Genomic DNA, 24,871 nt, shown 5'->3' on the forward strand with positions numbered 1-24,871 from the left:
ACACTTATAATCTATACAATGCTTTTATATATCATTTTTTTTATTATTATAAATATGTAGTAACATTTACTTTAACACATTAGATCAACATTTTTTTTTTAAAACATACCTCTGAGTGTTTGTGAAATCTTACACCACAAAATGTACTCAGCCAATGAAAGGTAATGATTCCATTTTTATTTTTCTCCTGTTATCAATGGCCAACACGGTACAACACTTCATCCATGTCTTTGGTGATCTCTGATCTCCTTATCAACTGTTTCTTACATGATGAAGATCAGCCATGGAGTATATCTGAGGTGTATATCGGGGTGTGCTTCTTCCCCACATGAGAGCTGTGATGTCCAGCAACATTCATATAGAAGACATTTCCCGCACTCAAGGCACTAATACACCTCGAGGGTTGTGTGGGATCCCTGATGTACAGGAAGACAGGACTTCAGTGAGGAACAATTCCCTCAATCAGAACAGGAATACGGCTTCTCCACCGTGTGAGATCTCTGATGTTTGTTAAGATTGGATTTGACTGAAAAACATCTCCCGCACTCAGGACAGGAATACGGCTTCTCACCTGTGTGACATCTTAGATGTGTGTCAAGATGAGACTTCTCTGAAAAACATTTCCTGCACTCAGGACAGGAATACGGCTTCTGCCCAGTGTGAGATCTCTGATGTTTGTTAAGATTGGACTTGACTGAATAACATTTCCCGCACTCAGGACAGAAATACGGCTTCTCACCTGTGTGAGATCTTTTATGCACATTATATTGGGAATTAAAATGGAAACACTTCCCGCACTCGGGACAGGAATATGGCTTCTCCCCCGTGTGAGATCTTTGATGTGTGTAAAGATGGGATGTCTGTGAGAAACACTTTCCGCACTCAGGACAAGAATATGGCTTTTCCCCTGTGTGAGATCTTATATGCACATTAAGATGGTATTTATAACTGAAACACTTCCCACACTCAGTACAGGAAAAGCTCTTATGTGTTGGAAGGACGGCACCGTCCCGCACAGTCTGAGGTTCCTCAGGATAAGAGGAATACGATGGTCCATCTACACTGTGTGGTGCCGGATGGACATTTGAGGTAGTCGGGTTTTTTCCTGGACTATACTGTGTGATGTCCTCATCTTCTACTTTACAGTCTGGAGACAAAGTGAGACAATCCTCTGAGGTTTTCCTCATCTCCCGTCCATCTACTAAAATAGAAATACAAAGATTATTACTAGACATGAGCTGATTGGTTCCCCTAAACCAGGACTCTGTCCACATCAGGCAGCTTTGTCTCTGAGGGTCTTACAATTCCCCCCTCAAGGTAACTAGTAAATGGGTCCTCTGATCTCCTACCAGATCATTTCTTTATTCATGGACCTTAGTCAGAGAGTGAGGAAACAACGAGAACTGTCTTTTATAGGAGTGACAGTGATGAGGGGATTATAGGACGAGTGTCCCCTCCCCCTCTATCACTCATTGCCATCTTCCCAACACAAGAAGTCCTGCACTTCCTTATTTAGTCCATGATTTAGTCATGAATAACAGCGGGGCTGAGCCCCACCAGAGGTCAGAGAGTGAGGATGGGGGGAGAACAACCAAGATGAAGACTGGACTGATCCTGAAGACCACCATCCTTGGGTTATTGACTCCTCCCTCATTATCACTTTCTGTTTAAGATTCCAAAGTCTGAGGATGTTATCACATTATTATCAACATGTAAAAGTCTGTGCTCCAATCAAATCATCAGATATAAAATGTCCAGCTGGTAGGAAATGGGTGTAACAAAAGAGAATCTATATTATGTGTATATATAGCAGTGGGTAGAGGGGAGAGAGCAGAAGTCAGGACTATGTAATGTACAACATATTGTATGAGATACAACAGATGATACTATATAGTATCAGAGTGATGTAATGTAAGAGCCTTGAAAAAGCATTTATACCCCTTGAAATTTTGCACATTTTGTCATGTTACAACCAAAAACGTAAATGTATTTTATGTGATAGACCAACACAAAGTGGCACATAATTGTGAAGTGGAAGGAAAATGATAAATGGTTTTCAAAAGGTTTTATAAATAAATATGTGAAAAGTGTGGGGTACATTTGTATTCAGCATGTCAGTACTTTGTAGAACCACCTTTCACTGCAATTACAGCTGCAAATCTTTTTAGGGATGTCTCTACCAGATTTGGACATCTAGAGAGGGACATTTTTACCCATTCTTCTTTGCAAAATAGCTCAAACTCTGTCAGAGTGAACAGCATCCAGTGTGCTTTCTGACAGACATTCAGTGCTGCTGGAGGGTTTGTGATGGATAAGAGTGCGCCTGTCCACAGACTCTGTTGACAGGCTGACATTTATCAAAACGAATCAGTCCTGGATCAAGAGCAGCTATGACGCCCCTGATGCTAAAGTAACTGATTGAAATTGCTAGGGATCTGGGATCCCTTGAAGACTGCCTATCCTATTCCTGAATCTTGATTATGCTAGCTCCCAACAATATTTTTGGTTTAGGGCACCACCAACACCCAAGGCCCAATTTTTATGCACCTGTTTGACAGGTGCATATAATTTCAATTTGTTTTCAAATTTTTACAGCAGGGCCGGTGCCTGCACCCAACAAAAGTAACTGTAAAGCCTCGTACACACGATGGGACTTTCTGCAGACAAAGCATAGGACTTTTGTCCTAAGGGTGTTGGCCGTGAACTTGTCTTGCATACAAACAGCAATGAATTGTCGGCCAACAAACACGAAACTACGTGGTTTTTCAGCTCTTTAGCTCCACCCTTTGATCAACTCCTGATAATGTTGTGTTATGGTGAGCATTGCTTCCGAGCATGCGTGTTTGCACTTTGCAGTTTTGTCCGAAGGAGTTGTGTACACACACTCGGATAATCCGACAACACACATTTGTTGGCGGACAATTTTAAAGCCTGCTATCCTATATTTGTCTGTGGAAAATCCGACAACAATTGTCCGATGGAGCATACAAACAACAGCCTGTCATCACAGAATTCCCGTCGGACAATCCGATTGTGTGTACGAGGCTTAAGGGGTTACAGTATTCAGGCACCACCAACACCCAAGATTCAATTTTTATGCACCTGTTTGACAAGTGCATGTAATTAAAATTTTTCTTAAATTTTTTTACAGCAGGGCCCGTTCTTGCACGCAACAAGAGTAACTGTGAGGGTTTACAGTGTTCAGGCACCACTAGGGATGGGCGGAAAGTTTGGGCCAAGCATAAGTTTGACCTTAACATCGCCCATTCAGGTATTCACCTAACATCCAAACTTTCTGTGCACGTAATAGGATTTTCGCCCACTGAGTGCACAGTCAATAGGTTGTTAAGGCCTCCCGTTGAGAGCTAAATTTAAAAAAAAATTGTAAAAAAAAAAGGAATGTAAATTAAAAAAATTGAGGATAAAAATGGTGTGGTGGGACCCTTTGGGTCTGGTATGGATTTTAACCACTACCCTACCGGCGCAAGGTAAACGATGCCAGCAGGAACACTCCCTCCCTCCTGAAGCCCATCAGAGTGCCCAAGTACCTATTTCCAACCCATTAGACTATTGAGTACCTATCTGCCTCCTAGAATATAGGTTGAGGTGTTCCCTTTCCAAAATGTGGTCTTTTTGTGAGTAATTCCACTGCCCTGGTGCTTCTGGACCTTCAAAAGTGTGAGGAAGGTAGGAATTAAATTAGATGTGTCATTTATGCTCCTATAAAGCCTGATGGTGCTCCCTGCATGTTGGGCCCCTCTATGTGGTCAGGTTGTGAAAAAGTCTCACACATGTGGCATCACCATACTCAGGAGGAGTAGCAGAATGTATTTTGGGGTGTAATTGGAAGTATGTATATGCTGCGAGTGAGAAATAACCTGTTATTATGACAATTTTGTTATTTTTTTTTTTTTTTATAAATTTCTTAATTTTCCTAAGAATTGTGGGGAAAAAAATTACAACTTCAAAATACTCACCATGCCTCTTAGAAAATATCCTGGACTGTCTACTTTGGAAAAGGGGGTCATTTGGGGGATATTTGTACTGTCCTGACATTTCAGGGCCTCAAGAAATAACACAGGAAGGCTGTCAGGACATCAGGTGTGATCAATTTTTTTACGATTTGCCCCATGGCTTGTAGACTCCATGACTTTCAGCCTTACATCTTTGAATCTCCTACCAGTTAATTTCAGGACTATGCAATGTACAAAGTATTATGTAGGATACAACAGTTAGGATTTTATAGTATCAGAATAATGTAATTACAATATAGAGTATATAGTGCATGGGGTCAGGAGTATGTAATGTACAACATAGAGTATATACTGCCAGGGTCAGGAGTATGTAATGTACAATATAAATGATACAGTGTAAGGGTCAGGACTCATAATATTGGTATTCAGTAATCAGTGGAAGATGAAATGTTTACATGAGACAAGTTGCAGAGGTCCCACACCGCTGCCTCCCATCTCCTGAGACTGCACTCAGTGACTTGGGTCTGAGACTATACAGACATATCCCTCCACCCGGCACAGCCAGCAGACAACAGAGCAAGTAATCCTGGGGGGATTGTTCTGTCAGTAATCTTGCCATACCCGGGTATGGGGCAGAAGACCCAAAGGACACACCCCAGGTGCCTAGGTCTACGAACGCCTATGGTGAAAATGAACATTTTGCTGCCAGCTGAACCCCAGAATCTCCATAAATCCAGTCTAGATACATAAATTGTGTCGGCAGCACAGAGAAGGAAGATTATCGGAGAGAAATACAGGAATAAAGGACGGGGAACACAGCTCAGGAAAGTGACCAGGGGATTACAGGCTGATATCATCCAGTCCCCGCCCTACTCTGGACCAATCAGTGAGCAGTATGGGTGGAGGAATGTATTTAGTGTTAATGACCCACCTGTGCTGATCTCTGTAGGAGTGTCCTCCTCTATAAATATCCTCGTTATTCCATCCTCCTCCATAGACTGCTGATCATCCCTCACATACCTCTCTTCTTCTTCTGATTTAACCTCAAATTCTATATCGATTGGATCTCCACTCTAAATCAAGAAAATGAGAGAGAATATCATCTGTAAGATATAAGATTTATTATTGTGATATCACATATAAAATCTACATATTGCTGCTGATTTACTAAAGGCAAATCCCCTATGCACTACAAGTGCACATGGAAGTGCAGTCACTGTAGATCTGAGGGGAAGCTCTGCTGATTTCTATCATCCAATCATATGCAAGCAAACATGCTGTTTTTTATTTTCCTTCTATGTTCCCCTCAGATCTATAGCGACTGCACCACCAAGTGCACAGTGGATTTGCCTTTATTAAATAAACCCCCCTGTCTCCTCAAGTTCATGTTCTAGATGATCCTTCCCACCAACCTTATAACAGTGAGGGATGGTGTGATCTTCCTGTGTGGAATCCCGGGAATACAGAGGACGGGAACAACTCTCTGGTGGGTTCCTGGTATTAGGTGGCTCCATCATATCCTTGCGTCCTTCTGAAAACACCTCCATCCCTCCATACTCCTCATCCTCCTCTTTATACTCTTCTTTAACATCAATATTATCATCCCCGATGTTTCCACTCTGAATATATAATAAAACATTCATTGTAACAAACATGCTGTGTATAAATCAGAACTACCAATAATTGTCAATCATCTACCTGATGATGGTGGGGGATGGTGTGACCTTCCTGTGGTGAATCCCGGGAATACAGAGGACGGGGACATCTCTCTGGTGGGTTTCTGTAGCTGGATGACTCCGCCATGGTGTCCTGGTACAGATCTTTGTGTTCTTTTAGAGACTCCGACTCCTCCATCACCCCATCCTCATCATCCTCCTCTTTTATCTCTTCTTTAACCTCAATTTTAGAATCTCTCAGGTTTCCACTCTGAATATAGAATAAAAATGACATCAATGGTAACAATGCAGATAATGTACAGATCCTAATGATACTATCAGTGATTGTTCCTCATCTACCTGATGATGGTGGGGGATGGTGTGACCTTCCTGTGTGGAATCCCGGGAATACAGAGGACGGGGACATCTCTCTGGTGGGTTCCCATTACTGGATCCATCTGTAGGAAACACACACACTGACTGAATACATTGTTTCTATGTGTTTATCAGATGATGGGGGATCTAGGTGGAGCCTCCGTACTGCTCTCTCCTTTACAATAAAGTCTCCTCTTACCCGGTGATGTGAGGGGCGGCTGATTGTCCATCATGACGTCCTTGTAGAGATCCTTGTGTCCTTCTAAATACTCCCACTCCTCCATGGAGAAATAGACAGTGACATCCTGACACCTTATAGGAACCTGACACACACAATGATACAATCACCATCCAGACACATCCCTTGTCTGTTACTGGATAATGTCCCAGAATTCCCAGAATCCTCCTCACCTCTCCTCCATCATCTCTCTGGTGACTTCTAGAATCTTCTTTGTATTTCTCTATTCTATTAGGGAGGGAGGAGGAGGCGACGTGATGGTCATATGATCTCCAGACTTTACAGAAGGAAAACTCCTAGATTTGAACAGAAATAGTAAAATCAAATGATATTCCCAGAATCCTCCTCAACAATCGGGTCTCCATTTTTATCATAACCCCATTGGGATATAACTTACCCAGACAGGGCCCCCCATTCTGTAGGTTAAAAGCTTATTGCAAGGAATTCTGGGACCAACAATCTTGCTTTTGCTTATGAGAGGGACATTGGGAGGAGGAGTTGTGAGGTCAGTGAGATGTCATAGGGTTTGCTGACTCTGGTTGGAGGGACATTGGGGGAGGAGCTGTGAGGTCATTGTGATGTCATAGGATTCTCTGACTCTGGATGGAGGGACATTGAGAGGAGGAGCTATGAGGCCAGTGTGATGTCATAGGATTCTCTGACTTGGATTGGAGGGACATGTGAGGGGCGCTCTCTGAGGTCTCTGTACACACAGAGTCATTTCTTCCGGGTGCGTCACACATCTCCTAAATAAAAGATGAACGTTGTCTTTAGGCTTTTCCAGGACACATCATATTCCTGTGATCACCGTGTACTCCGGAGAATTTACTGATCACATTTTAGGGTGAGTATCTGAGACTGGGATCATTATGGAGACATTAGTTTTAAGGATATTTCCTACAAATTATATTTTTCCCTCTTTCTTCCTATATAAATCTTATAAAATAAAGACATACATATTCCAATCCCCCCTAAATAACCCCCCTTCCCCATCATTAATAAAAGTCATATAACCCGTTAGTATAGACTAATGAGGTGAGAAGATGATTGGTGGGAAAGATGACACGTCTCCAAAATGAGGAGAATGTTCCGGCCCCACTAGTGGGGAAATGTTCTTCCTATATATGTGTGTATCATCATCTGCTGGATATAAAAGACATCACAGTCACTATGGAGGAAGAGGAGGGACATGACGGGGGTTACTGGGTGTAAATAGAAAATAAGATCTTATTACCTCCTCTGCTGCCACTTCCAGCAATGTCTCCTCTCTACTTCTTCCTGCCTGACCCCTTACCCGGAACTTCCTGTCTTTACCTGACATCACTTCCCATCTTCCATAGAGACTTCCTGTCTCAGTAGAAGTGAGATCACCACCTTGTGGAGATCAGAGGAACTGCAGCCCTGAGAAACGTCTCGTAGTGTGAACACGGCCTTGTGCTGTGTGTGTATGTACTGTATATCCTTATAGATGGGGTCATCTCCACTCCCACCAAGGGGGATAGAAATATATTACTGCCTAGTCCAGCCTTTCTCAGACAGGGTTCCTCCAAAGGTTTCTAGGGGTTCCCTGAGCAATAAACTATTTCTGTAAATAATAATGGTTCAGAATTAGATGAGGGTGTTTTACCAAAACGCCACTTAACTAAAACGTAACCTATCATAAAAGGTATGTACGTGACCATATCAGGTATACCTATAGAATGAGGTCAATGCCATTATATATGAATCAAAGTTTTCTATCTCTATGTGGTAATAACATCCATAGCGTTTAAATAGTGAAACTTCTCTTGATATATACATATAGACAATATGAGGGTTATAATCTCCTTTGCTGCTGACCGATTCTGCAGCTGTCGTTTGTCAGTGTAGGGAGGGACAGTTTGGTTTTTGGAGCAGGGACAGTCTGCAATTCACTAGCTACTAGCTAGCTATTATTAGGTCCACAAAGGTCTTTTTAAGGACTGGTATAGGTGTACTATTTGGTGTGCAGTATATAGGGGTGTAATACACGTATAAAATACTTGCACAGTCCGCTTATTTCGAGCGCGTCTCCAGGTAGGCGGGGCCCGCGAAGGAGACGTCACTTGCCCTGCCACCTGGTATGGACTTAAAGGGGAACCCCAACGCCGGAAAAAATCGGCGTGGGGGTCCACCAGGTCCACATCAGACCCTTGTCCGAGCACGCTACCCGGCCGGCCAGGAAAGGGGGCAAGCGAGCGCCCCCCCCCCCCCCCATCCTGAGCCGTACCAGGCCGCGTGCCCTCAACATGGGGGGTGCCTTGGCGACAGAAGACTGGGCCACCGCCTGTAAAAGAGCTAGAAGAAGGCGCGGTGGCCGGCAGAAGAACCGAAGAGGGGGACAAGACCCCCAAAGTCGGAAGAAGAGGCCGCGGCGGGGAAGAAAGCCGGGCTCCTCCGCTAGCAAAAGAGCTAGAAGACGATAGCGGAGGAGTCCGGCGAGAAGACCCCCAAAGACGGAAGACCCCCGGAGCTGTGCAATAAACTATTTTATCTTGTGTGTTGTGTTTTTTTTTGTACTTTACTTTACAGGTGAATGGGTAGGGGTACATTGTACCCCATACTCATTCACATAGGGTGGGGGGCCGGTATCCGGGGGCCCCCTTATTAAAGGGGGCTCCCGGATTCCGATAAGCCCCCCGCCCGCAGACCCCGACAACCAACGGCCAGGGTTGTCGAGAAGAGGCCCTTGTCCTCATCAACATGGGGACAAGGTGCTTTGGGGTGGGGGGGCACCCCCCATGTTGAGGGCACACTCGCTCGCCCCCCTTTCCTGGCCGGCCGGGTAGCGTGCTCGGACAAGGGTCTGATGTGGACCTGGGGGGACCCCCACGTCGATTTTTTTTCGCCGTTGGGGTTCCCCTTTAAGTCCATACCAGGTGGCGGGGCCAGCGACGTCTCCTTCGCGGGCCCCGCCTACCTGGAGACCCGCTCGAATGAGCGGACTTTTCTCCGGGCGGGAAAAGTCCCTTCATTTCAAAAGTACGGCGGACTGGCACACACACGGCCGGATTGTCTGCGAAATGCGAGTCCGGCAGGAAGATTGGAGTGCAAAACTACTTTCTAAGTCCGCCGTACTTTCGGGTCAAAAAAGTATGCCGGAGGCTACACACGGGGGATTGTCCGGCAGACTTGAGTTTGCCGGACTTTTCCACCCGATTGTTTGACCGTGTGTACGCGGCATAACTCTTCTGCACTCTCCTCATCCTCTTGATCTGCACCCTCTTCTTCACTCTCTGCTGTGTGCACCCCCAAAGACACTACCACCAACACCACCACCATATACCTTCCGATTGAGTCACACAAATTATTTTCCGATCCATCACAAGACATTTCCTATGCGCAGCCATTCTTGGCATTTAATCAGGAAGAGGAGGTAGCAACAACCGCCACTCAGCAGTCTGACGACAGTACCCAGATCAGCCCAAGGAGGAGGTTGGTCCCCGGTGTTGCTGCCTAATCCGAGATCTCTAATTATAGCGGTGGGGAAGGTGCCGTCGATGATGACGTGTCTAGTGATGTCACATGGGTGCCCACAAGAGAGGAAGAGGAGGGGAGTTCAGAGGGAGATATGGACCAGCAGATAGGGAGGAGAAGCAGGCAGAACTTAGATTGCACAGGAGGGACAAGAGCAGACTGCTAATGTATCAGGAGCGAGGCATCAACCATGTATGGTCATATCTGTCGCTCCCAGGATGCCGGCACATGGCTCCGCAGTGTGGGCTTTTTTTAACGTGTCCGCTGCTGACAATAGTGTTGCCATCTGCAATCTTTGCAGTCAACGCATAAGTCGCGGTAAGCCCAACACTCACCTAGGGACGACCGCCTTAAGAAGGCACATGAGTTGCCATCACCGAGCCCAGTGGGAGCAACGGAACACACAAAGCCACACTCCAGGCTCCCACCGTCCAGCCTCGTCTTCTACTTCTCCTTCTCCTCTCTCCTCACAATTGTCCTCCACTCCACCTTCCATCATGCCGTCCTCACGTTTTTCTGAAAAAAGGCAGGCTTCCGTGGGCCAAATGTCCGAACGTAAAAAAATTATGACGCCGGATAACCCTCTTGCCCAACGATTGACAGCTGGCTTGTCAGAACTGATAGCCCGCCAACTACTGCCATATAAACTGGTGGACTCAGAGGCCTTTTGAAAATTTGTGCCCATTGGAACATCACAATGGAAGGTCCCAGGAAGGAAGTATTTCTCGCAGAAGGGCATCCCAGAGCTATATGGCCATGTTCAGCGGCAAGTGAATGTATCTCTGGCACACAGTGTCGGTGCCAAGATACATCTGACCACAGACACGTGGTCTAGCAAACACGGGCAGGGAAGGTATATAACTTTTACTGCCCACTGGGTGAACCTTCTGACGACCGTCAAGCATGTAACCCGTGGCACCCGTGATGATTTGGTTTTACCGCCACGGATTGCATGCAGGACTGCCTCTTCTTCTCCTCCTACTCCATCCTCCTCCCTCTCCTCTTCGGCTGACTCCTCCTTTTCTGCTGCTAGCGTCTCTTCTGCTGCACCGCCCAAGATCCCCAGAACCTATTCAACTTGCCAGGGGAGACGTTGCCATGCTGTGCTGTGTCTGTTGTGCCTGGAAGCCAAGAGCCACACTGGCCCTGCACTCCTTTCAGCTTTGCGTTCACAGGCAGATCAGTGGCAAACACCGCTTAATTTGACAGTTGGTAAAGTGGTGTGTGACAACAGTGCCAATCTGCTTAGCGCATTGAAACAGGGCAAAATTACACACGTGCCATGCATGGCACACTTGGTCTTGCAGCGATTTGTTGTCAAATACCCTGGGGTCCAGGACATCTTGCAGCAGGCAAGGAAAATCTCGGCCCATTTCAGAAGATCTTACACGGCCATGGCTCGCCTTGCTGACATTCAGCAGCGGCACAATCTGCCGGTCAGATGTCTTACTTTTGATTGCCCGATGCGATGGAACTCAACCTTCTATATGCTTGATAGCCTGCTCCAGCAGAAACGTGCAGTTAACGACTACCTGTACGAACTCTGCGGCAGAACAGGTTCTGGGGAGCTTAGTTTTTTTCACTGCGCCAGTGGCTGCTCATGCGCGACGCATGCAGACTTCTGCGGCCATTTGATGAGATCACCAAACTGGTCAGTCGCAGCCATGGCGCCATCAGTGACATGGTACCTTATGCCTTCGTTATGGAGCGTGCATTGCGTTGTGTCATTGATCAAGCCGTGGAGGAGCAGGAAGATGAGGAAGTCGCATTGCTGGATGAATTCCCAGGGGGGGCTACTCTATCTGAGACAATCAACAACAGGAGTCTGAAGAGGAGTCAGAGGAGGATGGTGCTGGGGCAGATGAGGAGGAGCAAGAAGAACATGCTTTAAACCTTTCTGGGATCCCTGTTATTGTGTGTGGATGAGGAGAGGAGAACGAGGAGGACGACATTATCCTCGATGATGAGCAGGAGCCAGGCCACCACACCGCTTCCAGTTTAGTGCAAATGGGGGCCTTCATGCTCCAGTGTTTTAACAGGGACCCCCGTATAAAAAGCATAAAGGTCAAGGACTAGTACTGCGTGGCAACGTACTTAGACCCCCGGTACAAACAAAAAATGGCGGAAATGTTACCACCATCACAGAGGGCTGTCAGAATGGAGCACTTCCAGGCCTTGCTTCGAGAAATGCTGCATTCTGCTTTTGCGTTCGCTGGCAGAGGAGGAATTCCCACTCCCAGAGAAGGAGTTGCGGGTACCAATCCAACAGCGCCTGCAAGAAGAGGGCGGTTTTAAGATATGTTGGTGACTTCTGATATGAGATCATTCTTTCAGCCGACCCATCGACAGGTCTCATCCGGATCCAGCATCAGGGAACGCCTAGACCGACAGGTGTCCGACTACATCGAGTTAACGGCCGATGTGGACGCTCTGAGGAGTGATGAACCCCTGGACTACTGGGTGGCCACGCTTGACCTCTGGCCAGAGCTTTCCCAATTTGCAATGGAACTGTTGGCTTGCCCCTCGTCCAGTGTCCTGTCCGAAAGGACGTTCAGCGCAGCAGGGGGGATCATGACCGATAAGCGCACTCGCCTAGCTCACGACACTGTTGACTACCTCACATTTATAAAAATGAATGAGGCATGGATCTCGGAGGAATTCAACACATGTGACCAGTAGACCATGTATATGCATAACTCTATAAACGATTTATTTAATCACGCACACAGACCTTTTTTCTATCTTTGGCTCATTTCCTTGTACAAAAAAAGCACACCGTACTATATATGCCGTACCCTCCTGTTTGAAGAGGTTGAGCGGTGTCATATTTTTGGGTCCCGCAGCGAGTTGCTGGTATCAGTGCTGCTGTCAGTGCTCTCTATCTCGGTGCTGGTGTCCGTTCTCTCTATCACGGTGCTGGTGTAGTCTCGGTGCTCTCTATCACGGTGCTGGTGTGGTGTCAGTGCTCTCTATCTCACTGCTGGTGTCAGTGCTCTCTATCTCGGTGCTGGTGTGGTGTCAGTGCTCTCTATCACGGTGCTGGTTTCAGTGCTCTCTATCTCTGTGCTGGTGTCAGTGCTCTCTCTATCTCAGTGCTGGTGTGGTCTCAGTGCTCTCTATCTCGGTGCTGGGGTGGTCTCAGTGCTCTCTATCTCGGTGCTAGTGTGGTCTCAATGCTCTCTATCAAGGTGCTGGTGTCAGTGCTCTCTATCACGGTGCTGGTGTGGTGTCAGTGCTCTCTATCTTACTGCTGGTGTCAGTGCTTTCTATCTCGGTGCTGGTTTCAGTGCTCTCTATCTCTGTGCTGGTGTCAGTGCTCTCTCTATCTTAGTGCTGGTGTGTTTGGGAGCACCTTCTATTTCGAGGTTCAGTAGTCCAATAGTAGGAGTTTGTGGAATTCCAATGCCTGTAACTTTCCGTGCCATGTGGAAAAATCTGTTCCAGAAGCCTCTTATACGTGGGCAAGTCCACCAAATATGGTGCATAGAGGTGAGGTATCAGGAAAAATCTTAGCAAGCCTGGAGGGGACATAATACCAACGTGTGAAAACTTTAATATTTGCCTCTATTAGGTTTATGTTGAGTATTCCCTTATAAGATTTCTGGAAGAGATTGTTCCATTTATTCAGCTCCCAAGACAAACCCAAATCAGTCTCCCATGCCTGAGCATATGGAGGCAAGCTGTGTTTACTTGCCAATAAGGCGTAGATCAGCGAGATACCACCCCTCTGATCCGTGAGTGTGCCACACCACTGTTCATAAGCTGTTGGTTTTGGGGGAATGGATTTATTTGTCCATAAAGTGTTTAAAAATGTCTTAATTTGGTTAAATCTAGAATTCTCAGAATTAGGCATTTCCAATTTGTTAATACATTCATTCAGCGTGAGAGGGCCTGATGCTGTTAAGAAATGTCCTATTCTAAACATGCCCTTATTTAACCACCACTGGAAAGCTGTTGTGTTCAATCCTGGAACAAAGTCTTGATTATGAAAGATATGGGCCAATGGTCTCCGGGAAGAAACCAACGAATTCTGTTTATGGAGTGTGTCGCAAAGTACCATCGAGTGAGAAAGTGTCGGGGCCATTATTGGGGGTCTCTGTTTCCGGGGGCACCATATCAGAAAATCTATTGTGTGGAGTGGTACCCCCTGACTCTCCATGGATATCCAGTCTGGTTTTGGTCTCTAAGGCCGCGTACACACGGGCGGATTGTCTACCCAACTAAGTTCGTCAGACAATCCGACAGACAGTCCGTCCAAACTTTTGAATGAACGGACTTGCCCACACACGGCACTTTTTGAGCGGACTAATACGGCGGACTAAGTCCGCCATACAATCCGCTCTACTTTTGAAATGAACGGACTCGCCCACACACGCGGAGGAAAGTCCGCTCATTTCGAGCGCGTCTCCAGGTAGGCGGGGCCCGCGAAGGAGACGTCGCTGGCCCCGCCGCCTGGAATGGACTTAAAGGGGAACCCCAACGCCGAAAAAAATCGGCGTGGGGGGTGCCCCCCAAGTTCACAACAGACCCTTGTCCGAGCACGCTACCTGGCCGGCCAGGAAAGGGGGGCGAGCGAGCGCCCCCCCCCCTCCTAAGCCGTACCAGGCCGCGTGCCCTCAACATGGGGGGTGCCTTGGGGAAGGGGGGGCCGCGCGGCCCCCCACCCCAAAGCACCTTGTCCCCATGTTGATGAGGACAAGGGCCTCTTCCCGACAACCCTGGCCGTTGGTTGTCGGGGTCTGCGGGCGGGGGGCTTATCGGAATCCGGGAGCCCCCTTTAATAAGGGGGCCCCCGGATACCGACCCCCCACCCTATGTGAATGAGTATGGGGTACAATGTACCCCTACCCATTCACCTGTAAAATAAAAGTACCAAAAAAAAACACAACACAGGGTTAAAATATTTTATTGCACAGCTCCGGGGGTCTTCCGTCTTCGGGGGTCTTCTCGCCGGACTCCTCCGCTATCTTCTTGTAGCTCTTTTGCTAGCGGAGGAGTCCGGCTTTCTTCCTCCCCGCCGCCGGCCTCTTCTCCCGACTTCGGGGGTCTTGTCCCCCTCTTCGGTTCTTCTGCCGGGCCACCGCGCCTTCTTATAGCTCTTTCACAGGCGGTGGCCCGGTCTTCTGTCGCCGCTGTCGCCGCCTTCCGTTCTTCTTCTTCTTCTTCTTCTTCTTCTTCTTCTTCTCCAGGAGATGTTGCCTTGACGATCTCTCCGGCCGGAATGCCAGAGCCACGCTGTGCAGCCACTTATATAGTGACAATGGGGCGGTGTCACATGGTATATGTCACATGGGTTGGTCACATGGGTTGATGTCACATGGGGACTATGACATCATAAGGGGCGGGGTCACCATGTGACACCAACCCATGAAACATATACCATGTGACACCGCCCCATTGTCACTATATAAGTGGCCGCGCAGCGCGGCTCTGGCATTCCGGCCGGAGAGATCGTCGAGGCAACATCTCCTGGAGAAGAAGAAGAAGAAGAAGAACGGAAGGCGGCGACAGCGGCGACAGAAGACCACCGCCTGTAAAAGAGCTATAAGAAGGCGCGGTGGCCCGGCAGAAGAACCGAAGAGGGGGACAAGATCCCCGAAGTCGGGAGAAGAGGCCGGCGGCGGGGAGGAAGAAAGCCGGACTCCTCCGCTAGCAAAAGAGCTACAAGAAGATAGCGGAGGAGTCCGGCGAGAAGACCCCCGAAGACGGAAGACCCCCGGAGCTGTGCAATAAAATATTTTATCTCGTGTGTTGTGTTTTTTTTGGTACTTTTATTTTACAGGTGAATGGGTAGGGGTACATTGTACCCCATACTCATTCACATAGGGTGGGGGGCCGGTATCCGCGGGCCCCCTTATTAAAGGGGGCTCCCGGATTCTGATAAGCCCCCCGCCCGCAGACCCCGACAACCAACGGCCAGGGTTGTCGGGAAGAGGCCCTTGTCCTCATCAACATGGGGACAAGGTGCTTTGGGGTGGGGGGGCCGCGCAGCCCCCCCTTCCCCAAGGCACCCCCCATGTTGAGGGCACGCGGCCTGGTACGGCTCAGGAGGGGGGGCGCTCGCTCGCCCCCCTTTCCTGGCCGGCCGGGTAGCGTGCTCGGACAAGGGTCTGTTGTGGACTTAGGGGGGACCCCCACGCCGTTTTTTTTCGGCGTTGGGGGTTCCCCTTTAAGTCCATACCAGGCGGCGGGGCCAGCAACGTCTTCGTCGCGGGCCCCGCCTACCTGGATACCCGCTCGAAATGAGCGGACTTTTCTCCGGGCGGGAAAAGTCCGCTCATTTCAAAAGTTGGGCGGACTGGCACACACACGGGCGGATTGTCCGTGGATTGTCCGCCCAAATGCGAGTCCAGTGGACAGTCTTTCCAACATTCCGAAAGACTTAGTTCCGCCAGACTGTCCGCTGAAAAAGTCCGCTGAAGCCCACACACGAGCGGACTGTCCGCTGAAATGTGTTTCGGCGGACTAAGTTGGGCAGACAGTCCGCCCGTGTGTACGTGGCCTTAGAGTATATAGAGGAAATTTGTGCTAATTGAGCTGCCTGGTAATACCACCATAGATTTGGAAGACCTAATCCTCCTTGCGTTTTGGGATGAAAAAGGACCTCCCTTGATAAACGGTGTCCCTTCTTTCCCCAGACAAAATGGATAATGCGTGATTGGAATTTGTTCAGGAAATGTTTGGGTATAGGGATGGGCAGTGAACGGAAAAGGTATAAAATACGAGGCATCAGAGTCATTTTAATCGCATTGACCCTACCCAGCCAGGATAGACCACACTTAGACCAAGCCCCTAGGTCCTCCACCAGTTTTTTGAAAATTTGGGGGTAGTTTGCAGTAAAGAGTTTGTCTACCCTACTTGGAAGTGTGATTCCCAAGTAAGGTATAGAATCCGTGGCCCAAGTGAAGGGAAAATGTTGTTTGAGTTGGTCTAGCCGGTGTTCTGGGACTGAAATGTTGAGAGCCATAGATTTAGATAGATTAACCTTGAGACCTGAGAGGGCACCAAAGTTCTTGAGCGTACTTAATAAATTAGGTGTGGATATTAATGGGGATGTAACAAAGAGGAGCATGTCATCTGCAAACAGAGCACACTTATGTTCCTGGGATCCGCATAGAACTCCTTTAATATTTGGATTTGATCTTATGGCTATAGCCAGTGATTCAATAGCAATCGCGAATAAGAGCGGAGACAGTGGGCAACCCTGTCTTGTACCTCCTATGTATACTAAATCCTTTAGAGTAGTGTCCCATGAGGCGTATTTGTGCGCTCGGGGAGGAATAAAGAGATTGTACAATGCCTAAAAAGTTGGGACCAAAACCCCATTTACCTAAAACATCAAATAGATAAGACCAAGATACCGTGTCGAAAGCTTTCTGAAGGTCTATAGATGCCAGGAAACCTTCTTGTGGGGACCCTCCATCTCAATTGGAGTACAGTAGTGAGATGATATTTATGGCCCTTCTGACCTGGTCCGGACCTTGTCTCCCTGGAATAAAACCTGCTTGATCCTTATGTATATATTTTGCTATAAACTCCGACATTCTATTCGCTAAGATTTTAGTCATGATCTTGATATCATTATTGATGAGAGAGATGGGGCGGTAATTGCCCACATCATATCCATCTTTCCCGGGTTTAGGGATGACTGAGATAAAGGCTTTATTCAAGTCTCCATCTATCGGGTTACCTCCCTTCAGAGAGTTAACAAAACGCGTGAGGTAGGGGGCCTATGTGGTCCCAAATTTTTTATAATAGCCGCTGGAGAAGCCATCTGGGCCCGTTGCCGAACCAAGTCTCAAAGATTTTATTACCCCTAGAACTTCATCCGTGGTGAACGGACCATCCATGATGTCCCTATGCTCATCTGATAATTTGGGGAGTATTAGATTGTGAAGAAAGGAATTTTGTTTGTTAGCTAATGGTGATTTATGGTTCCGATAGAGTTTGGAGTAATATGCTTGGAAAGTATCCATAATACGGTTCGGGTTTTGCGTCAGGTCCCCCGTGGTAGTCTTAATTTTAGGAAGAACCAGGGCTCGGGGCCTGGGGCTTAGTTTTGCTGCTAGTCTGGAACCAATTTTGTTGAACTGGTAATAAAATTTTGCCCCTGACCAGCGGAGAAATTTCTCTGCATCTGTGGTGAGGATCAGATTAAGTTGAATTTTAACTGCCTCAAGGGTTTGTAAAGAGCTAGGTGTAGGGTTGCGTTTATGTGCTTTGCTCAACTCTTTAAATTCCCTATTCAGTCGAACTATTTCCGCTTTACGTTCTCTTTTTAATCGAGATGATAATTGGATAAGTGTGCCCCTCATAACAGATTTGTGTGCTGCCCAGAGTGTGGACAGTGAGATATTGTCAGTATCGTTATCCATAAAATAGTCAAGTAGCGATTTTTCGAGTATGGAGCAGTGAGCGGGATTGTTCAGGATGGATTCGTTAAGACTCCACTTAAAAGGTCTTTCGGGATCCCCTGCATATTGCATGGATAGAGACATCATGGAGTGGTCCGAAAGTGGGGTGTCTTTGATCTTAGAAGAGGTTGTTAAGGGGATTGAAGAGGCCTTTACAAAGATGTGGTCTATCCTGGCATAGGTCTGGTGTGGAGCTGAAAAATGGGTGAAATCTTTTATATGGGGGTTCAGTTCACTCCATATGTCAATCAATTGATGGTTATTCAATAATTGAGCGACTTTCAAGCTCTGTTTTGGTGGGCGTTTAGTAGAAGCTGAGCTCCCTCTGGATTTATCCATAACTAGATCAAAAGGTAAATTGGTGTCTCCCCCCATGATGATAGTCCCTTGTAAGTGTGGTTCAAGCTTGGATAACATATTATTGAAAAACATTCCCTGGCCTTTATTGGGTGCATAATATGATACAAAGGTATATGTTCTTCCATTAATAGTCCCTTCAAGTAGGAGAAATCTCCCTTCCGGGTCTCTAATTATCTTTGTCAAGGTAAAGCCAAGGTTACGCGAGAAACATATAGCTACCCCTTTAGTCTTATTTTCGGCGTTAGCCAGGTAAAATTGTGGGAACCGGTGATGAAGGAAGGTGGGAGTATATGACGCGGGAAAGTGTGTTTCCTGAAGGAGGATAATATCCGCCCTCATGGAGTGGTACTCTTGAAATAATTTTCTCAGTTTAACCGGGGAGTTCAACCCTTGTACATTATGGGAAATTATAGAAAGGGACGAGTTTTGTAGTGGTGGGTCAATCACGGATCAGAGGGGTGGAAAAGCGCTATGGTGGAAAACATCTTACCCCAGCCAGGAGGGTGTCCTGGCAATTTATTACACTGTAGTGGATCCCTGACGTGTGGACCCTCGCCTCTATGAAATTCGGGTACCTCCATCCGCTCAAGAAGGACAGTATTCAGAGAATAGAGTAGAGGAAAAAAGAAAAGAAAGGAGAAACAACATTAAAAAAATGGTCATTACATAACAATTAATAGGTAGTGAACCAATCTTGCCCCCCCTCCCCTCGTGTCTGGGAGAGAAAAAAATTTCCTCTTCCCAGTTATAACCAGTAGTCACTGCAAGGAGAATCTCACCCTTACAGTGACTATGAGAGGCGCATTGTAACCGTTCCGGCCAATCAGCCATAAAATGCGTATTAAGTGTAGGGCCGCGTACACACGGGCGGACTGTTCGCCCAACTTTGTCCGTCCAACAGTTTCGGCAAACAGTCCGCTCAAAATTAGCATGGACGGACATGGCCACACACGACGAACGAACAGTCCGCTGAAACCGTGCGCGATGACGTGAACGGCACGTACGACGGGACGAAAAATACGACGTCCTATACACTGCATTATAACTTTCGGCGTGTAAATCCTTTCTGAGCATGCGCGGAACTTAGTTTGTCGAACAAGCCTACACACGGGCGGACTGTTCGCTGAAACAAGGTTTCAGCGGACAGTTTTTCGGAATTTCCGAAAAACCTTGTTCGTCCAACTGTCCGCTGAAACTGTCCGCTGAAAGCCCACACACGAGCGGACTGTCCGCCCAAACACTGTTCAGCGGACAAGGTTGGGCGAACAGTCCGCCCGTGTGTACGCGGCCTAGGGCAACACAGAGCCCCATAGGTAAACCTTATATTTGAGAAAAAATAAATAAATAAATAATTAAATAAAAATAAATAATATAAAGGGAGATATTCTTTCCCCAAGGAATCCGTGGTTACAAAGGGGGGTCTCTGGAACATAGAAACCCCCATCTTGTAAGCTCTCACCTCCCTGATGTCCAAGCAGGGAATATCTGCATAAGTCCCTCAGTGTTTTCCTGAGGAACTCTATGAGAGGAGAGCAAAACAAAAAAAAAAAGGGGGGGGGGATTTGGGGGAGGGGAATGAATTTTTAAAATATCTCAGTTACTGTGTGGGTTCAAGTTTCCTGTGAGTCTGGACTTCAAAATTGAGAAAGGAATGTTCCAATGCATTTTCAAAAGCGTATAGAGAAAGTGAAAATAATAAACATGTCATATTTATCCCTAAAGGGGAAAATAAATAAATAATAATAAAAAAAAATAATAATAAAAAAAAAAAGGGGGGGGGGGGGGAGAAAAAAAAATACCAAAAAAAGATAAAAAATATCAATGGGAACATGTCCAGCTCCTCTACAGGATAGAAAGTATTAAGGGGGATAAAGCTATTAAGTCAGGTTAGACTACCCGCAGTGGGGTATGCGTTGCAGACTTGGGGAGTCACAAAAGTGAGTACTAGGATCCAATCGGTGGTGTCATTATACAAAATAAATTGAAGCAGGAGGAGAGTTTTCATCTTGGAGACCGGGAATCTTTTGATCGTTTGGACTGTTGTTTTTGCCAGATTGGGAGCGTTGGACTGGATGGTGAGGGGCGTTTCGTAGGCGAGGTGCTTCTGGCATCCGCAGGTTGTGTGAACTCCTGTGTGATGATACCCAGGCGAGTCAGCAGATGTTCTCCTTCATCAAACGTAGAGAAGCCATAGTATTTATTCTGGAAATAGAAGGTTAGGCGTAGAGGAAATGCCCATTTGTACCTGATATTTCTTTGAATAAGAGCCTGGAGCAGAGGTTTTAGGGCCCGCCGTTTCTGGATTGTGTAAGGTGACAGGTCAGCAAAAATCTGAATTGGTTGGCCCTGCAATAGAATTTGTTCTGCTGCCCTGGAAGCTTTCATGACTCCCTCCTTTACCGCATAAAAATGGGGCTTCACAATGATATCTCTGGGCAGACCATCTTTGCGAGGCGGTTGTAGGGCCCTGTGAGCTCTGTCTAGTTCCATCCTGTGTTCCGAAATATCAGGTAACAGATCTTTAAAGAGGAAGTAAACCCCTTCAAACCACTTTGACCTACAGGTAAGCCTAGATTAAGGCTTACCTGTAGGTCCAAGCAATATCTCCTAAACCTATATGGTTTAGGAGATATTTGCCCAAAAATGGGCACCGCTGTCTACGGCGCATGCGCCGTAGACAGCGGCGCGCAGGCGCACTAAATGCGGCAAGTCCAAGAATGGATTTGCCTAATTTGTCGACTCCCGTGCGCATGCGCGGGAGTGACGTCATCGCGGCTTCGCCGAATGGCAGCGGCGGAGCTGCGAGACGCGACTCCCGTGCGTATGCGCGGGAGTGACGTCAACGCGGCTTCGCCGCTGTCATTGGTCGGAGCTGCGAGACGCCACCAGCAAGATGGATGCGGAGGACTACAGGGATCAGCGGTGACTTCGCTGGCTCCTGTGTCAGGTAAGTGACACATAATGAGCTACTATGTGATGCATAGTAGTCCATTATGCTTTACCTTTGCAGGGAATCAAAGAGGAAGTAGACCCATCAGGGTTTACTTCCTCTTTAAGTAGGGACCTGTCTGCTGCGGGGACGTCTGTAACTGTTTCTGGGAGACCTCGGATTCTAAAGTTAGACCTTCTGGATCTATTCTCGAGGTCGTCAATTTTATATAGTGCTGATTCCAATTGATCCTGGAGGTCCTGAATTCTGGTGGTGTTCTGTTTAATTCTGCCAATTGCCTGGTCTGACTTTTTTTCAATTACCTCAATCCTTACTCCCAACTGTTGTAGATCAGCTTGTATGGATGAGGTAATTTGGGTTGCTGTCTGGGCTAAGCCTGTGGAGAGCATAGCAGAAAAAGCAGACATCAGGGCTGGTAAATCTATTGCAGTGTGAGGAGAAAATTGTGACATTATAGAGCCTGTGTCGGGGGTGGTAATAGTGAGTCTCTCATAGGTGTCCTGTGTAAGTCACTCAGGGCTCTTTCTGTGTATGACTGTGGGAGACTGGTTAATTTAGAACAGGAGCTTATTACTCACTGTTCCTGGTTCTGGTCTCTGCTCCTTTAATGGTGCTGGTTCTGTGTTCTGGTCAGCAATTGAATCCTCTTCTTCCCCCTGTGCAGAATGAGAAGATAGCGCGGTATCCATCCTGAGGTAACTGAGGTGGCTGTGTGGTGGCTCCCAGCTGACTGAAAAAAAAGTTTCTCCTCACTGTTTCCCCGCTGACTGAAAGAATTTCTCCTTACTGAAATAATGTCTATTATTATATATTAAAATGTTCCCCTTTAAGTCCCAGACCAGTGGGTGTTGTTACCGGTCCATTCGGGGTACTCTGTCGGCTGTGGCTGACAGTTAACGGCCAGAACGGCACGGAGCTCTCGGGCTATGCAGCCATCCTAGAGAGCCTCACGCATGCTCCTCCTATTCTATTCTGTTCTATCATTTCTCTAGTCTACTTTCTATTTTATTATAATCTTTTCTATCCAAATTTAAAATTAATTAATTAAAAAATTTGAATTCATACTATTCGAAATTCAAATTTATTCTATTTGAAATTTGAATTTCTGAAGATGGTTGTATATTCTTTCTATTTTATTCTATTAAATTATATTTTTTTCTAATCTTTTTTATTTGAATTAGAAATTTTGGAAGATGGTTAGTTACTTACTTATATACATCTGTAACATCAACTTCTCATACTTGCAGTGTACCAGTGCAAAAAAACACACACATCTTATTTCATTTATATTTATCACATCAATGAAGTTGTCAGCATGCCTGATTGAAGAAGTCACGGATGTCGATCGCAAGGCAAATGCATATGCTGTATGTCCTTGTCCACTTGCCACAAGCTGTGTATTGTATTTGTCCACTTGCCACGTCACCTGCCACAAGTTGTGTATTGTCCACTTGCCACGGAACCTGCCACAGGTGCCACATGGTCAGCCACGAGTGCCACGTGACCTGACATGAGTGCCACGTGACCGGCCACGAGACCTGACGTGAGTGCCACGTGACCTGACACGAGTGCCATGTGACCAGCCACGAGTGTCAGGTGACCAAGTTGTGCATATGCTGTATGTCATCGTCCACTTGCCACGTCACCTGCCACAAGTTGTGTATTGTCCACTTGCCACATCACCTGCCACAAGTTGTGCATTGTCCACGTGCCATGACACCTGCTACGAGTGCCACATGACCGGCCACGAGTGCCACATGACCAAGTTGTGGTTTGCCCACTTGTCACGTCACCTGCCACAAGTTGTGGGGTTCCTAGCACCAAATGACCCTGAGATATGGACAATATGTCAAGAACTTTTCTGCAGAAGAGAATGACATTTTGCGACCTGAATTTTGTGCCACGTATCTCGGGGCCACTTATAGAACTAGCACTGCAACATATCCAAATTTTCTAGCTCCAAGTGACCCCGAGTTATGGGGCCCCAAAGTCGGGTCGCAAAATGTCAAGCACTTTTCTGCAGCAGAGAATGACATTTTGCGACCCGACTTTGGGGCCCCATAACTCAGGATCACTTGGACCTGGAAACCCCAAATTTCTATGTTGTAGTGCTAGTTCTACTATGTTAGTATACCAAATTTGGTGTTTCTAGCTATAAGTGGCCCCGAGATCAGGGGCAGATCCAGAGTCCAGTCTCGGGAGGGGCACTGCTATAAAATATGTTTTTTTGGGGGCAATTTATATGGGAAATGGCTGGTATTGGCGCTTCAACCATTACGGCACCATGGTTGTTATGGTGTCAGGATGAAGCGCATTGTTTCTATTAATACATTGTAATATAAAATTAAATGGTTCAACTCACCATAATGCAGAATCAGTGGGAGCCCTGAGGGTGTCATTTGCCATGTCGCCTGCCACCAAATGCGGATTGTCACTTGCCACGTCACTTGTCACCAAATGCGGATTGTTACTTGCCACGTCACCTGCCACACATTGCGGATTGCCACTTGCCACGTCACCTGCCACACATTGCGGATTGTCACTTGCCACGTTGCCTGCCACACATTGCGGATTGCCACGTCACCTGCCACACATTGCGGATTGTCACTTGCCACATTGCGGATTGTCACTTGCCACGTCACCTGCCACACATTGCGGATTGTCACTTGCCACGTCGCCTGCAACCAGATGCGGATTGCCACGTAGCCTGCCACACATTGTGGATCGCCACGCCACCTGCCACACATTGCGGATTGTCACTTGCCACGTTGCCTGCCACACATTGCGGATTGTCACTTGCCACGTCACCTGCCACCAGATGCGGATTGCCACGTAGCCTGCCACACATTGCGGATTGTCACTTGCCACGTCACCTGCCACACATTGCTGATTGTCGTTTGCCACGTAGTCTGCCACACATTGCAGATTGCCACTTGCCATGTAGTCTGCCACACATTGCGGATTGTCACTTGCCACATCGCCTGCCACCAGATGCGGAATGCCACGTAGCCTGCCACACATTGCAGATTGTCACTTGCCATGTCGCCTGCCACACATTGCGGATTGCCACTTGCCACGTAGTCTGCCACACATTGCAGATTGCCACTTGCCACGTAGTCTGCCACACATTGCGGATTGCCACTTGCCATGTAGTCTGCCACACATTGCGGATTGCCACGTAGCCTGCCACACATTGCGGATTGTCACCTACTGTGTCACTTTTCTGCTAAGGTGTTCTTTTGTTGAGTCCAGAGTGAAGATAGGCAGCAGAGAGATGATGTAATCTCTCTGCTGCACACAGCTTCCCGCACAGTGAGGGCGGAACTGGAGGGATGCAGGGCAGTGAGAGATGATGTCATCTTCCTGCTCCCCTGCCTGCTGGCTTCCTGATTGGCCAGCAGCCCTCCTAA

The 24,871-nt window shown here is 47.2% G+C and overlaps 2 protein-coding genes across 2 annotated transcripts in view; both read right to left on the minus strand.

Annotated features, from left to right (window-relative positions):
* LOC143989933 (uncharacterized) overlaps positions 1–24,871 on the minus strand; it is a 359,732-nt gene that overhangs the window by 93,301 nt on the left and 241,560 nt on the right. The window lies entirely within an intron of this gene.
* On the minus strand, positions 156–7,563 carry LOC143989980 (uncharacterized). Its single transcript, XM_077490224.1, has 4 exons — positions 7,477–7,563; positions 6,416–6,538; positions 6,204–6,327; positions 156–1,201 (listed from the first exon to the last, which is right to left on the minus strand). Exons 1-4 carry the CDS (start codon positions 7,561–7,563, stop codon positions 459–461), a joined length of 1,077 nt encoding a protein of 358 aa, XP_077346350.1. The 3' UTR covers positions 156–458.

Source organism: Lithobates pipiens, unplaced genomic scaffold, assembly GCF_037356315.1.
Source record: "Lithobates pipiens isolate NorthernLeopardFrog02 unplaced genomic scaffold, aLitPip1_a1.2 Scaffold_18, whole genome shotgun sequence".
Lineage (NCBI taxonomy): Eukaryota > Metazoa > Chordata > Amphibia > Anura > Ranidae > Lithobates > Lithobates pipiens.